General features: G+C 40.9%; 3 protein-coding genes across 6 annotated transcripts in view; 1 reads left to right on the forward strand and 2 right to left on the reverse strand.

Annotated features, from left to right (window-relative positions):
• LOC126776727 (myotubularin-related protein 13) overlaps positions 1 to 10,819 on the forward strand; it is a 64,354-nt gene extending 53,535 nt beyond the window's left edge. Inside the window, exons 26-38 of the mRNA XM_050499423.1 lie at positions 1,637 to 1,788; positions 2,080 to 2,234; positions 2,439 to 2,646; positions 2,720 to 2,855; positions 2,956 to 3,138; positions 3,342 to 3,509; positions 3,577 to 3,723; positions 5,653 to 5,798; positions 6,109 to 6,256; positions 6,328 to 6,770; positions 6,840 to 6,919; positions 7,361 to 7,443; positions 7,640 to 10,819. Coding sequence (XP_050355380.1) covers positions 1,637 to 1,788; positions 2,080 to 2,234; positions 2,439 to 2,646; positions 2,720 to 2,855; positions 2,956 to 3,138; positions 3,342 to 3,509; positions 3,577 to 3,723; positions 5,653 to 5,798; positions 6,109 to 6,256; positions 6,328 to 6,770; positions 6,840 to 6,919; positions 7,361 to 7,443; positions 7,640 to 7,732 — 2,142 coding nt within the window. The 3' untranslated portion in view covers positions 7,733 to 10,819. The remainder of the gene's footprint in view (positions 1 to 1,636; positions 1,789 to 2,079; positions 2,235 to 2,438; positions 2,647 to 2,719; positions 2,856 to 2,955; positions 3,139 to 3,341; positions 3,510 to 3,576; positions 3,724 to 5,652; positions 5,799 to 6,108; positions 6,257 to 6,327; positions 6,771 to 6,839; positions 6,920 to 7,360; positions 7,444 to 7,639) is intronic.
• LOC126776908 (uncharacterized) overlaps positions 1 to 16,081 on the reverse strand; it is a 75,525-nt gene that overhangs the window by 9,861 nt on the left and 49,583 nt on the right. The window lies entirely within an intron of this gene.
• The window catches only part of LOC126776812 (protein kinase C and casein kinase substrate in neurons protein 1), a 109,312-nt gene continuing 105,302 nt past the window's right edge, over positions 12,072 to 16,081 (reverse strand). For all 4 annotated transcript variants that reach the window (XM_050499610.1, XM_050499612.1, XM_050499608.1 and 1 more), the window contains 3 exons: positions 15,573 to 15,718; positions 14,268 to 14,467; positions 12,072 to 14,199 (listed from right to left, as the gene is read on the reverse strand). In XM_050499610.1, the coding sequence (XP_050355567.1) occupies positions 14,087 to 14,199; positions 14,268 to 14,467; positions 15,573 to 15,718 (459 nt within the window). In that variant the 3' untranslated portion in view covers positions 12,072 to 14,086. The remainder of the gene's footprint in view (positions 14,200 to 14,267; positions 14,468 to 15,572; positions 15,719 to 16,081) is intronic.

Genomic DNA, 16,081 nt, shown 5'->3' on the forward strand with positions numbered 1-16,081 from the left:
GGAATACCAGCCATAGTACTGAAGAAGTGCGCAGCGGAGCTGTCTCCTGTGTTAACGCGCCTGTTCCAACTTTCTCTCTCTTCGGGAAGAGTGCCGGAGGCTTGGAGAAGAGCTAATGTGCAAGCGGTTCCCAAAAAAGGGGATCGGTCTGACCCGGCAAATTATCGGCCAATAGCTATCACCTCAGTACTTTGTAAGGTGATGGAACGGATTTTAAACAACCAACTGATCCATTACCTAGAAGATCACTGTCTAATTAATGATCGTCAGTACGGGTTTCGACCAAAACGGTCCACAGGTGATCTTCTAGCGTACGTAACACACCTCTGGGGTGAAGCTATCGACAAGCATGGAGAATCGTTGGCTGTCAGCCTCGATATCTCCAAGGCTTTCGACAGGGTCTGGCACAGAAGTCTTCTCTCCAAGCTACCGGCATATGGTCTGCCTGCTCAGCTATGCACCTGGATTGCCAGCTTCCTACACAAGCGTAGCCTTCGTGTTTTAGTAGATGGTTGCGCTTCACAATTCTATGTAGTGAATGCTGGGGTCCCCCAGGGATCTGTGCTATCTCCCACACTCTTTCTTTTGCATATCAATGATATGTTCTCCCTTGGGAACATACATTGCTATGCAGATGATAGTACAGTGCATGGTGGATACCACGGACGCGCAGTGGCTGGGCGGGCGGAAACTAAGGAGAGGCGGGAGAATCTTGTCATTGAACTCGATAGGACGTTAGAGCTCATCGCCAAATGGGGCTCTGATAATCTTGTTGAGTTTAATGCCAAGAAAACACAGGTTTGCGCTCTCACGGCGAAAAAGTCAACATTTTCCCCTCTTCCCTCCCTCTGTGGTACTCCGCTGGTGATGCAAAACAAAATCGCCATGCTAGGGATTGACGTTCGCTGCGACCTTAGTCCAAGGGATTACATCGAGGCTGTTATAAAAACAGCTTCACGGAAACTCGGAGTTCTGAACAAGGTGCGGCGCTTTTTCACGCCACAACAACTGTGCCTGCTGTACAAAACACAGGTACGGTCTTGCGTGGAATATTGCTCGCACCTTTGGGATGGCTCCGCTAAGTACCTACTTGAGGCCTTGGACCGGTTGCAGCGACGTGCCGTACGCATTATTGGCGACGTAAAGGTCACAAACACCCTTGAACCTTTACAATTGCGTCGTGAGATAGCAGCACTGAGCGCTTTCTATCGACTGTATCACGGCGAGTGCTCTGAGGAAATATTCTCTCTAATTCCTGCTTCCCCCTTCCTTCTTAAGTCCACGCGAGCTGGTTCTCGATGTCACCGCCTAACTGTGACATCAATTCCATCGCGAACAAAGAAATTTGGCAACTCCTTTCTTTGTCGCACTTCCAAAAAATGGAATTCCTTACCAGCTCACGTGTTCCCCTCCTCTTACAACCCGGGTTCCTTCAAACGAGGCGTGAAGAGGCATCTTGCGGGCCGGCAAGGCGATGGCGGCTAGTGCAGAACGTTTTTCCCGTCTGTACTGGCCGTCGTCGCGTTTGGACTCTACTACCACTTACCATCAGGTGGAGTAGAGTCATTTGCCCTCCCGGCGAATATAAAAAAAAAAAAAAAAATACAAGTGTATACTAATGCAATGTGTACTCCAGGAAAGATACCTGGCAACGTTAGTATCCCTGACGCCAGCGTCTCGCGGCGAACTGGACGACTCCAGTCTGAGCCTGGATTCGCTGCTACTGTGCTGTGAGGAGCAACAGCACAACCACACGCCGCTGCTCAGCAAGGCCGCTGGGACTCTTGGGTCAGTTCTACTGCGATAAATTTCTTAATTAATTACATTATAATAAAAATATTATGAAAGCAAAGTCGAGTTCAAATTATCTAAACAATAATTATTTGTTTGTAGAAAAATATATAAAATAGATTAATCTAATACTAAGTTGCTTTATGATTAGCAAGGATGTAATGCTGTCCGTTCTTAGTTAAATTATAGCATCATATTAGTTATTATTATTTATTTCTTTTAATATTCTTCATTAAAAAAAAGTTGGTGTATGCATTTGACTCATTTATTCTTTGCGGACGTGGGTAGGGTGCTGGGACGCGGCAGCGGCGGCAAGAGTGCCGGCGTAGCGGGGGCGACACGACACTTCGGGCGCTGGGGCTCGCTCAAGGACCGGCGACAGGCCTCGCACCTCGAGCTCTACACCCCCCGCGCGAGACTCTCCGCAGTGGACCTCGACAACGGTACCCCTCCCCGTTATACTCGATATATATCAATATTCCACACGCGAACGTTTCTCGCAACGGTACGGTGTTAGTCACCATTAGTTATCGACGCCGTGTAGCCATCGGCCACTTTGACTAACACGCACTTTATTAAATGAAGTAATTTTCGGTCAAGCGTCCGAATACTCAAATACACAATAATAATCTGTCCTCGCGCGCCAGTGTCGGGCGAGGGCTGCGCGCGGCGCGCGGCGCTGTACGTGCTGGCGGAGAAGGGCGCGGGCGGCGCGCAGGCGGGCGTGGAGCCCGTGCCGCTCGACTACCCCGACGCGCGCGCCACCAAGCACGCCTTCAAGAAGCTGCTGCGGGCCGCCGCGCCCTCCGCGCCCGCCGCGCCCGCCGCCGCCGCCGACGAGCCCGGCTTCCTCAGGTCGGTCCCGCGCCTCGCCGCGCCCGTCCCCGCCCCGTCCTGCGCCCGACTGTACCCTCACGTTTACCATCAGGTTAGTGGAGGAGTCGGGCTGGCTGTGGCAGCTGCGGCAATTATTTCAACTGTCCGGTGCGGTCGTGGATCTGTTGGATGTGCAGGGATCGTCCGTGCTGCTGTCGTTGGAGGACGGCTGGGATGTCACTGCGCAGGTGATTCAATGCGTTTTCATTGACTGTATTAATTCGAGTAGTATCTAATTTTTGTGGCTAATTTTAAAAGTAAGTAATTTTTTTGAATGTTTCGTTTTAGATATCATCATTGGCGCAAATTTGTCTCGACCCATACTACCGGACACTCGAAGGTTTTCGTATTCTTGTGGAAAAGGAGTGGCTCGCCCTCGGCCACAAGTTTCAGCAACGCTCCAACCTCGCCGCCACACCGCAGCAGGGTTTCACGCCAACGTTCCTCATGTTCCTCGATGCCGTACATCAGGTACCGATGCACGTTCCTGCAGCTTGATTGCTGCTTTATTGAACCCAGTCATAATCAAAACTGACTCACATTCACTCACTCAATACTTAAATACTTATTATATTGTTATAAATACATATTACATTTACCGGGCAGGGGGGAGTCGCACAGCCCTCTGGTACCTCCGCCTACGTGCTTACCTCATACTGTCCGTCACGTTGCAGCTCCAGAAGCAGTTCCCGCTGGCGTTCGAGTTCAACGACTACTACCTCCGCTTCGTCGCGTACCACTGCGTGTCGTGCCGCTTCCGCACGTTCCTGCTGGACAGCGAGGCGCAGCGCGCGGAGCTGGGCCTGGCGCCCGACGAGCGCCGCGTCGACGCGTCGCGCCTGGTACTGCGCGGGCCGAGGGGGACGAGGGGGGGGCGCTGGCTCCGGGACTGACCGCGTGTGTCCGCAGGGCGTGGAGACGGGCGGCGCGGGCACGGCGGGCGCGGAGGCCGAGGACGCGCGCGCCGCGCTGGGCCTGTTCGAGTACGTGGAGCGCCTGCACCAGCGCTCGCCGCTCTTCTACAACCTGCTCTACACGCCCGACCTCGACAACCCGGTATGCGCTCGTCTCACTCATTGTTACATTTTTATATTGTATCAAATCTTTATATTAAAATATATATATATACGTGTCGTGTCCGTTAGATTTATCGTTGCGTATGTCCATACATTTGAGTGCTGTTTTATGAATCGAATTATACAATTAACCTCAGATTTACTCAATCTGTAGTTAATACACAAACAAACGTCACGGACGTTGGACGATCTCGTCGCTGTGTCTGCGAGCTTGTTGTGAAAAATTAATTTTGTTTGTATTATTGCTGCGTTTGCACCAGCGGTCGACGCTCTACTATGACCCAGTGCGTATAACTTGGTAATTATTGCATCGCTCATGTAAAGAGGTTTTGAAACCGATATGTCATGTGATGAACATAATTCATTTGATCGTAATCGCTATAATTTAAAAGCGACGCTTCCTTACATACCTGAAAAATGGTCAGTCGTAGTAATTCTATTTTTTATTTCATTATACCAACTAATGAAGTATACCTAAACTCCATCATCAAACGGTTTGAAATTCCAAATTGTATAATTCCATACAAAATTTTACTGTTATTATTATATGATTATTAAAATAATAAAAAAAAGGAACATGTAAATATTGGCTCGCAATTAATTAACTTCAGTAACAGTATCAGTAACAGCCTGTTAATGTCCCACTGCTGGGCTAAGGCCTCCTCTCCCTTTTTTGGGAGAAGGTTTGGAGCTTATTCCACCACGCTGCGCCAATGCGGGTTGGTAAAATACACATGTGGCAGAATTTCAATGAAATTAGACACATGCAGGTTTCCTCACGATGTATCCTTCACCGTCAAGCACAAGATGAATTATAAACACAAATTAAGCACATGAAAATTCAGTGGTGCTTGCCCGGGTTTGAACCCACAATCATCGGATAAGATTCACGCGTTTTAACCACTAGGCCATTTTGGCTTTTTTATTATAAATAGCTATTTCAAATCGTAGGCTTTCCGATAGATCCCGTTTGCTAAGTCTGTGTATATTGTCTGAGTAAATTAATGATGCATCTGTATAATTAAAAAGTAATCTTATTTTGTACTTGGACCGAGATATGCCAAAATATATTGAAAATTAAATTTGCTCTGAGACACAGATACTTTAATACTTTCTTGTTAAAGTTCTTCAAATAATCCAGATCGTATGACGTATATGTATGTACTGGTGTTAGAGTTTTGTGCAAGCTCGTCTGGGAAGGCACCACCCACTTTTCACCCACAATTAGATATTCTACCGCAAAATAGCAATACTTGGTATTGTTGTGTTTCGGTTTGAAGGGCGAGTGAGACAGTGTTATTACAGGCACAAGGAATATAACATCTTAGTTCCCAAGGTGGTTGGTGGCGCATTGGTGATGTAAGCGATGGTTAACATTTCTTACAATGCCAATGTTTATGGGCGTCGGTGACCACTTATCATCAGGTGGCCCATATGCTCGCCCGCCTTCCTATTCTATAAAAAATGTAGTTTGATAAATTTTGGCATAACTCTCTTATTTAGGCTTATTATCTATAAATAGAATTATTCCGTTGGTGGTTAACTCCGATAAACGAATAACCGATCACGAGAGCAATCCCCCAACGTGTTCAGTAACTATGTCGTATTTTATCATCGGTATGAAGTATGGACAGTGAGTGAGCTACTGTAATTGAAGGCACAGCGCATCTTTGTTCTCGTGTTTGTTCTCATGCGCCACGCATTCACGGTACAAGGAAAGGATAATGCTACTGGTTGGTTTTTATAACACTGTGTGACCACTTTTTGCTCGTTTAAAATTTATAATTATCATCCTTTAAAAATGGCAGGGAACGTGCACGTTATGTAGAGTGTAATGAACTTAACGCATGGGCAGACATACCGTTGATTATCGGTGCGGGTTGTCCGCTAACACGCCCGCCTGCCGCAGGTGTTGCGGCCCGTGAGCGCAGTGAGCAGCCTGGAGGTGTGGGAGTACTACGTGAGCGAGGAGCTGTCGCACGGAGCGCCCTACGAGCCCGACCTGTGGCCCGACGACCGGCCCGCGCCCGTCCAGCGGCGACTCGTCGTGGCCGGGTACGGCGCACTTGTGCTTAAATCACTCGTATATTTTATCGGACTTTATACTATTTACGTGAGGTTCGCTCAGCGAGTAAACTCCATGATAGCAAATAGATGATGATAACAAACAGTATTTCGGAGACGCTGATAGTCTGTCGCCTTCCTAAAGTCACCGCCTCCTGGGAATGATTTTGCTGGTGAATTTCAACTACTACACGAGTGGTCAAGAAGTGGGCGCGATTGATTAATATTAGATTATTATGATTAAAAAAGTGATCAAAGTACCACAATGAAAACGTACATAATTAATTAATTCGGTAAACAGATACGACAGTATACAGCGGTGCATGCCGGACGCGTTCACCGGTCTGCTGGAACGACTGAGGCAGCTCGAGCTGGAGCTGGGACATCTGCCGCAAAAGTGGCGCGTGCGGTGGGACCAGCTGGAGCTCCCCAACACCCTGGAGCTGCAGGTGCGCGGCTCCCCGTCGCCCACCGCCCGATCCCGTCTCGCCGCGAGCGCTAACCGTGTCCCGGCCCGCAGCGCAACGCGTCGATGTGCAGCGGGCTGGTGCGCGGCGCGTCGCGGGCGGCGCACCGGCGCGGCACGCGGGAGGTGCTGGCGCGCGCGCGCCTGGCCGCCGCGCCGCCGCCCGCCGCGCACCGCTGGGCGCCCGCGCCGGCCGCCGCGCCCGCGCGCTGCGAGCACTGCGCCGACCTGCTGTGGGGCCCGCTGGGCTGCGGCGCGCGCTGCGCCGACTGCGGCGCGCTGTGCCACGAGCGCTGCGCCGACGCGCTGGCGGCGCCGTGCCCGCCGCGCGCGCCGCGCCTGGGCCCGCCGCCGCCGCCCGACCGCCACGCCGAGCGCCCGCCGGCCGCCGTCTCGCAGCAGTACTACGAGCAGTTCTCCTCCAACGTGGCCGAGAACCGCACGCACGAGGGCCATCTCTACAAGCGCGGCGCGCTGCTCAAGGGCTGGAAGCAGAGGTGGGCGGGACCCGTTCTCGGTCTCGGTGTGAGTTTTAAAAAAACACTATCTCGCAAAATGTGTTTCAGATGGTTCGTGCTCGACTCCATAAAACATCAACTGCGATACTATGACGCGATGGAAGACTCGCATTGCAAGGGATTCATTGGTGAGTAACAATTTAAATAAGCATTTTTGAAAGTTAACAATTAAGTTTAAATCATTTTCAATTTCACCAGTACCTATTAAATTAAAAATTAAGCACGGCTTTTTTCACTCTCTATATATATATATATATATATATATATATATATAGGTTTCAAGTCTAGCAAATAGGTCACCTGATGAGAAATGGCAATATAAGAAATATTAATCATCCCTTGTATCGCCAATCCGCCATCAACCTTTGGAACTAAGATGTTACGTCACCAGTGTCTGTAGTTAATTTGGCTTATTTACCCTCCACCCTCCAAACTAAAGCATAACAATACTAATTGTATTGCAGTATGTGAAAAGTGGGTGGTACCTACTCAGACGGACTTGCACCAAACCCTGCAACCAAGTAATTTATATGTACTATTTAAAATTTGAACCCGTTTACCGCTCACAGACCTGGCAGAAGTGCTGACCGTGATGCAGGCGCCGCCCGCGCCCGGACCGCCAAAGAAGTGCGACGACAGATCCTTCTTCGACGTAAGTGTCACTACTACTACCAGATACCACCTGGCACCACATACCACCACTACATGTCATTTTCCACATTTTTTTTCATGACAACTATATGAATATAGAAATATTCATATAGATAAAAGATAGTTTTTTTAACAAGTTTAAAAGTATATAATAATAGTGATGCAATTTTTTTTTTCATATACATTTTTCGTTTCAGCTAAGAACGAGCAGAAGAACGTACAATTTCTGCGCAAGTGACGCGAACGCTGCGCAAGAGTGGATCGAGAAGCTGCAAGCATGTCTGCAGTAATCACTTCCTTGTAGACCTGCAGTTGCACAACGAGCACGATACGATATCGTGAGCAAGACCTCCACTGGACTATAGAAAATATTTAGTGAAATTAAAGAAATTTTAATGATTTAAACTAAAGATACTACTACTGAAGATTCCATTATTGTTCGGTCACAAATACTTTCAACATTTCGTTAATTTGTGTTTATTTTCTTATCTGTATGCTTATAAAGCTCTCAAGGGAGAAATTTGATTTCATTTCACACATGTCAAAATAATACGTAGTTTATTTAAAACGTGTATGAAAATGTTTCATCGTGACATATCAAAGTCGGTATTATTGTAAAGTTTTATTTTAAAAATTATTGGATAATATGTCATTTAAGAAAAAAACTACTAAACTAGCTCTCTGTAATATTTACAAGTGCGTTCCGTTCGTCCGTCCCGCGTACTGTAGATCATAAACGATTAAGACATGATTTACTAATTTAAATATTTACATTTTGGCTCATTCTGACATTCTGACTCACATTAGTCCGGAAAAATAGAGTCGAAATCTTACTTTACAAATAATTATAGTTGGGAATTAAAATTTAAAACGCCTTATTTTAAATGTTATTAAAGTGTGGTAAGAGAAAAACTTTATTAATCAACTGAGTGGCGCTTATTTAACGGCTGGTTTGTAAAAATATAGTAAAAAGTAATTCTAATAAAATAGACCGTACAAATATTAATTTGCAATTTCAAATATTGCATATTAATATTTATTTATTTAAAAACTTTTTTGACCACCACATTGTGGAGTAGGACAAAAGGCTCTACCAGTTAACCTTTAGGCTAAGCGGAAATTCGTGAAGGCGGTAATTAATAGTCGAAAATATACATACATACAAATATAACAACAACAAAGAAAATAAAAACAGAGCTATAATATACATATATATATGAATAATAATGCATTATAGATGTCAAAGATGAAAAGAACTAGAAACTTTGTGACAAAATATGCTCACGGAGACGAGTTATAACTAAATTTATTTTAAAAAATATTTTGCAATCACGAGCCTCACTCTGGTAAACGATTTAGTTTTTTTTACTTTTATCGCACTTTAATAATGTAAATAATAAGTTGTTTGAATGTATGTCTGGTACATTTCTTACACATTTCACCAAAACTGTTTATTGTCGGACTATAATTCATGACCGTTAAGACAAGAAATTTCTGATACATTGATATGACAACTCGACACGTGTCACCCGAAGTGTTATCGATATGTTAAATTATCATCGTTTTGACATATATAACATCATCGATGGTAAAAGCAGCAGGATTTTATCGTCAAACACTAGCAGTCACAATAGTTTTCATTTTGAAAGTGACTACTGTCTTATTAATGTTACAAATTGGTGTAATAATTCAGTGCTTCGGTGGGTTTAGAGTATTATACAATTTATATGGGTAATTCTTTTTTAAGTAGCATCCCGGAGATAGGAAATTGTCAATGTTACATTCATGTGCTTCGGAATGGACGTCAGCTTTGATACTGTTCCGTTCCGTATCTCTCTTCCTATCAGATTATGAGAGTGAGTTAGTGTGCTGCGTTTGAGAACACACGCTGATGTATTATGCGGCGCTATTGGATGAAACTAATGGATGGCATCGATACTAATGTTTCATTTCCGTCATAATCGCATATTAAGTCGCTTTCAATTTGAACAAGATTGTAATTGCTATCTTCTAGCGACTGAAGGAGCGTTGACCGAACGCGACCCTCAATGCAAGTATTTATACCGTAGTTTAATTTAGCTAACAATATATATATATACATATATAAAATAAATATATCGTTACGTTGGTTATTTGTAAATATTTTATATTAATTATTGTTGTGTAAAGACTTCTGTTCCATTATTATGAATAATTCCTTTTAAATGTTCATTATTATTATTTTTTATACAATTATTACGTTATATGTGTGTTGTAAATTGTCTATACGTCTATATCATCACAAGGTACGTTCGTAATGGTGTGTAGTTCGCTGTTGTCGCCCGTTCGATGTTCGTTCGTAGGGAATATTGTTTAATGGGAATCTCAAATGAGCCCAACTTATTGTTACTCATTGATCGTTGTGTACGTTATTTTGTAAATATACGTGTATTTTGTGTTGACATATCAGTGTTGCCCGCCGTGACGTCTCGCTATGGAAATGGGTAAAACGATTGTGTTCATCGATTTATTTAGCAACTTGATTTTTATAATTTTTAATTTTTTTTTCGGCATTTAATCTCGTCACGACGGCGCGCGTGGGTTATGTATGTATGATGTTATAACGATGCGCGCGCGCAGGATTGTTTGCATTTAATGGTAATTACAATTTTCCCTATCAGATGTCACATGTTAGGCTTTTATTACCGATAACGTAATATAAAGATAAATATAAACAAAAATATTATTTAATCAAATAGTTGTCAAATTGTAGCTCACAAGAAATATCCAGTGACATCTGATAAGAGTATTTTTTTTGTGTATCTTAATAAAACCCTGTGCTACTTATACTTATAAATGTCTGTTTATATAGTTTATGTATAATGGCCCTTATTTAATTCATTTATTTTTTCGCGCTCAGAGATAATAAAAATCGGTGCCAAATTCACAGACTGCACGCACACGAGTTGCTCCGGACATTCGTACGAATGTGACGCGTTGACCCGACATATTTATAAGTCTTGTTTTACTCTCGATGCGGCTTCATCGTATATTTTATTGAGTCAGAGTTATTCATCGATATTTTTTTTCAAATATTTCCTTACACATATTATCTTTGTATAGAGGTTTATCTTTTAAAGACCATATCAATGTTAAGAAAGTTATACTTTGTTATACTTATACTTTGGGTAAGAGCTCCTGCTTTGACAAAATTATAATATTTGTAGTGTAGCTTCGCTTAGACAATCTGACCTCCGTACAAAGCCCGACGACGTGCTATTCTCTCGGATAATATGCAATTTCTATGTACAGCTTTATTTCTGTAAATGCATCACGTCGGGCTAAATATATGTAACTGTGCACTGCGTACAATCGAAATAAAGAGATTTTTAAAAGTATATGTGTTTTCATATTACTGTTTTTATTAAAAACTGTACTTCTTAATTTATTGAATATCAGCAAATTTTTAAGCCAATTCTTTAGTGTCCGGTATTTGTGGTACACTAGCTTTTGATCAAGGGTGGGAATAGCGAGTGATAAACTAATTGTTTTGGTCCAAAGAAATAGATAAAGATAAAGTATTTTGAAATCAACGAATTTAGTTGTAGAATATAGCATTATTTTATTTAAACTTTTTATATTTTTTAACTAACTTCGAATAAGGATGTCTGTTTGACACGTATATATTTTTTCTATATATAATATGTGTATATGCTTTTTTCTATATGTATGTCCACCCATTTTTTCTAAAACAGGAAAGTAGATAAACAAAAATACGATAAAAATGAATTAGGGAAAAGAATAATTATTTAACGAGAGTTTACGTCGAAAAAATAAAAGATTCTATATTATGTACACATGAGGTGAATGCTAACCGATTACGCACTGAGCCAGCAAAAAAATATGTATGGTAACAACTATCCATATTATTCGTCTTATTAATCAATTGCCCCCCGATATGTCACTACGGCAACGCGCAAAAGTATCAAGCAAAACCTAAAAAATATTTTCTGGCCACGCTATTATTTTATTTTTCATGTATTTCATATTTTCTTTATTGAATTTGTTAATTCTAATATGAATATCAGACCTCAGTATACTTGACTTATTAATAGACATGATGATGAGGTCGAACCTTTGTAGCTTTTTTCAATGTACCTATAATACATTACTTTATACAATTTCAATAAATTGATTAAAAAATTAAGATTATTTTCCACAATGTAGAGAAATATTGGCAATATTATACTTCATGAATTTATCATTCTACGGGCTTTCAGTGTGTGAAAAAAAAAACGGAACTAAATTGCAGTTAGCTTATAAGGAGCCTATATCATAACATTTTTGCGAGTTTTCTGGTAATAATTTATAATTCGTATTATATCTAATATTATTTCAAACTTATTCGTGTATAGTTCTTGACAAACCGCGCCAAACTCAAATAACGGATAAAAACCAGCGAATTATTACAAAACCTTGATATTTAATTAGAACTAAATATGTGTTCTTCTATAGTTTAGTAACCATAATTTTTTTTGAGTAGTTAAAAACTACATAATTTATTATTAGTTAAGACTTCAGTCATTTTAAAAGGTAAAAATAAATTTTTCTAGACTAAAATGATGGGAAATAAATAATAAAACACAAATATCATATGTAACAATTTAATTTTACCAATATTAATAATATATTAACATATGTGGTCCGGAACCACCCTCTCTCTGATAATAATATAATACAAAGAATTTCACAGAGCTCTCTAAAACCATAACAAAGAAAACAAATAGCGCTACGACGAAGTGAACTACGAGCGGTCACGAGTCAAAGGATAAAACATCAGCCTCCTACAGCCTACTGACTCCGATACGTTACAACACAACAATATCTAAAACGAGGTAAAAAAGGAAAAGAAAAAAGTAAACATATTCGTAATATATTAGTCTAAGCGACGGGCCGGCGACCGGCTGCGAGCACCTGCGACGTAACTTAGGCCGGACCGGACGCATCGGACCCGTCGCGCTCACAAATACAGCAATATTATATAATTACACGTTATATACAATGGGAAATAAATATTCTATATGCACGACGATTATATAACTGTGTATGTACAGAAAACGCCTGCAGTGCAGTACAACCACCTATATTATATTTTATATATCACAAATATATAAATTTGTTGCCAGGTAGCGGTCGCTTGCCTACATCATAAATTGGCGTTCAATTTTTTGGCTTAGCTAGGTTTAAAAAGGTAGAAGTACCGACCGTACCCCCCCCCCCCAAACCCCCTCCTCGAGACAGAGTCGGTCGCTCGGTCGTGACTCGCCTCGCACACATTATACCTAATTCCGCAAACGTCAATGACAACTTTTTGGTTTCCACATTGTACAAATATTCTCCAAAAATACTCATCACTTAATTCCGAATCGCATCTCGCTTATAATCGTTCTAAAATCTTTCAAAAATTGGGCCGCGTCACTTTTAAAATTGGGAGTTCAAAGTTCAAAAGCGTCAAAAAAAATGTTCCCGAGCCGCGATGGTCGGAGTTCGTCCTTCATAAGAGTTTAAAGCTTACGACCGACACGCAGCTTCAGTACAACTTCGTTACTAACTTAGTACTTACTTTCATATCGCATAAAACCCATAATCACAAAGGAAGTCTGAAGCGTACAAATTCTAAAGTTTATACAAATGATGTTTATACGCACAAGAAAATGTTATAAACGGTGCGAATAAAGAAAATATTTATAATTGGCGTCTAATCCGCCGCCATCTCACTCGCACACTATCACATCTCTTTTGCACTCTTTACAATTACAAAAAATAAGATTGCGAACATATATCAGCGAGAATTTAAATATTTATTCGAAATAGAAATTACATTGTACTATACAGAAAAAACGCTAAAACAATTCTAAGTAAACCTTATTACATAGATTTAATATAGGTACTTTATTTCAAATTATAAGTAAAAAATAAATATAATTAAAAATGTTTCTGCTGTCCATACTAACATAAGGACTGTCGGCAAATTAAAAATATTTTCGTTATCGGCACGCTTTACAATCGATCGTAATACTTTTATTATCGCTATTACATATTATAATTTCACAATCTGAGACGGCGTATCGTCGTTTGAATCTACTCTTAACAATTGTGCCGAGCGATGTCTGAGTCTGCAGAACATCAATCGAATATTAACTTTTATAATTTCAATGTACTTAAATTATGACTGAGTGACTTTATATTTATAATCATAATATACATTCCGTCACAAATAAAGAATACATTTTTTTCGTTTAAAATACAGCGTTAGGCATTATTGTTCCTTTGGAATAAACATATGACAATCATAGTCCAGTGAAACTGATATTCGTTAACTAATCGGTGAGGCTGGAAATACTCGTCCAAGAACGGACGTTTTGCCTTACGTATTGTTTTTTTTTTAAATCGTTTGAAGCAAATGAAAAAGCTATTTTAATTATTAATAATTAAAATTTACCGTGAATTTTAAGTAACAAATCAGTGACATTGGACTAATTAATATCTAAAACCGCATAATGACGCTCCGCACTTGTATGTAATTATAATCTAGCCTCGAAGCACTGCCCGGTGTTATGAAGTGCTTCCGAAGCGATGCGGAGTGTTGCGGAGTGCTGCGGGGGTTAGTGTCCAACGGGCTCGACGTAGTTAGCGGGGTAGAGTCCCACGCGGCCGTCCTTTCGACCTTTGCACCAGCCCTGCTCATCCTCATCTTCTAGTTTCTCAAATAAGTCGCCTGAAAGTCAAGAACATTGATTAGTGATGAGAGAGGATGCGGCTTAGTCTCATCTGTAGGGGACTTACCCTGTCGGAAGCTGAGCTCGTCGCTCTCGGCGCCGGTGTAGTCGTAGAGCGCTCGCACGGGCACGCCGGGCTCGCCTGTGTCGGTGAGTGCGCCGGCGGACTCTTCATCCCAGTCCTCCTCCTCGAACGGGTTGTCCTTGCCAACGCTGTCTTTGGCCGGGGACGTCTTGGCCGACTTCGGACCGGAAGCGGTGCCGTTTCTGAATTCGGAAGAACTTCCGTTAGAAACGTCTCGTACGATAGGATGAAAATCGAATTATAATGGATATGTGTTTTAACAAAACTACTTAGTTCGTACTCATTGAATATCAAATACGTTTTACACAAGAGCTATTTAAGATCAATCGATTAATCAAATTATGATGTAATGAAGTTCAATCGAATGTAAATGGTTAAAGTATTAGTTGTACTTTATGTATTTGCAATGTTCTATAATATAATCAGTGTGTGTACGGAACTAACGCAAGTTCAAGACAATTCGCATCGCAGAATGTATACCGCGAGCTGGCACGCTCCCGCAACGCTTGCGCGCACGCAGCGGACCCGCAAGTGTATATTTCTATACGCTCTATGCTGATACAGTCAAATATTTAAATTTTTATATTTTATAATTATTAGCAATTCGTATAACCTTTAAAGAAAGTATAAACTTATTTTTAAAAGAAATATTATATGTTTTTCGATACGCAAAGATGAATATCCACTGAGATTAGTTGGGTGCCGGCTTTTACCGGTACGACCTAAACCACAAACCAAAATTTTATTTAAAAATTGTTTGTAAAAGCTTACTCGAATAAAATATATTTACATTTGTATTCGTGAAATGTTACAATAGCATTTTATTAATATAACATAAAAAAATTAAACATTTAAAAAAAAATATACTTAGAATGAAATAATTTTACATAAAGCGATAACTTTATATACTAGTATAGCATATGGGCTACCTGATGGTAAGTGGTCACCAATGTCCATAGACATTGGCATTGTAAGAAATTGTAACCATAGCTTACATCACCAATGCGCCACCAACCTTGGGAACTAAGATGTTATATCCCTTGTGTCTGGTAATTACACTGGCTCGCTCACCCTTCAAACCGGAACACAGTAATACCAAGTACTGCTGTTTTGCGGTAGAAGATCTGATGAGTGGGTGGTACCTACCCAGACGAGCTTGCACAAAGCCCTATCACCAGTAAAATTACAAAAATATTCATAAAAAAAAATATGATAATAATTGTTTGTCTATCACATCGTATTTTCATACTACCAGTTGATATTATAATGAAGGTTTAAATTACTTACGTAACAGCTATGGGTGCACTAATTGTTTTCTTATCGATAGTGTTGTTTGCACTCGTATTGTTCTGCATGACTGTGTTGTTGGCCGGCGGTTCCGTGTGATTTGTCGTTTTACCCGATTTGTTGTTGGCCGTGATCGGAGGAAGCTCCTGAATCATAGATTATTAATATACTGAAATGTTTGGTCCTTCGAGCCTGATAACTGATCGAAAAGTAAAAATCAAACTTTAGTTTTTATAAGTATGTATATCTTTTAGGAATAAATTTATATAAATAATTTTATATTTACGTACCTAGATAATAATAATATTTATGTAATTTATAAAAACTGAATATATATGATTTATATAAGGTTAATATTAATAATATTAAAAACGTGCCAATATGCATATCGGAAAAGCGACATCCATCATGCAACATCGATATTTAAAAATTATAAAAATAACAAAATATATTGAGAAATAAAGCACATTTAATATAAAGATCAAAATGAGAATGACCCATACACCGGT

The sequence above is a fragment of the Nymphalis io genome, chromosome 21 (assembly GCF_905147045.1).
Source record: "Nymphalis io chromosome 21, ilAglIoxx1.1, whole genome shotgun sequence".
Taxonomy (NCBI): Eukaryota; Metazoa; Arthropoda; class Insecta; order Lepidoptera; family Nymphalidae; genus Nymphalis; species Nymphalis io.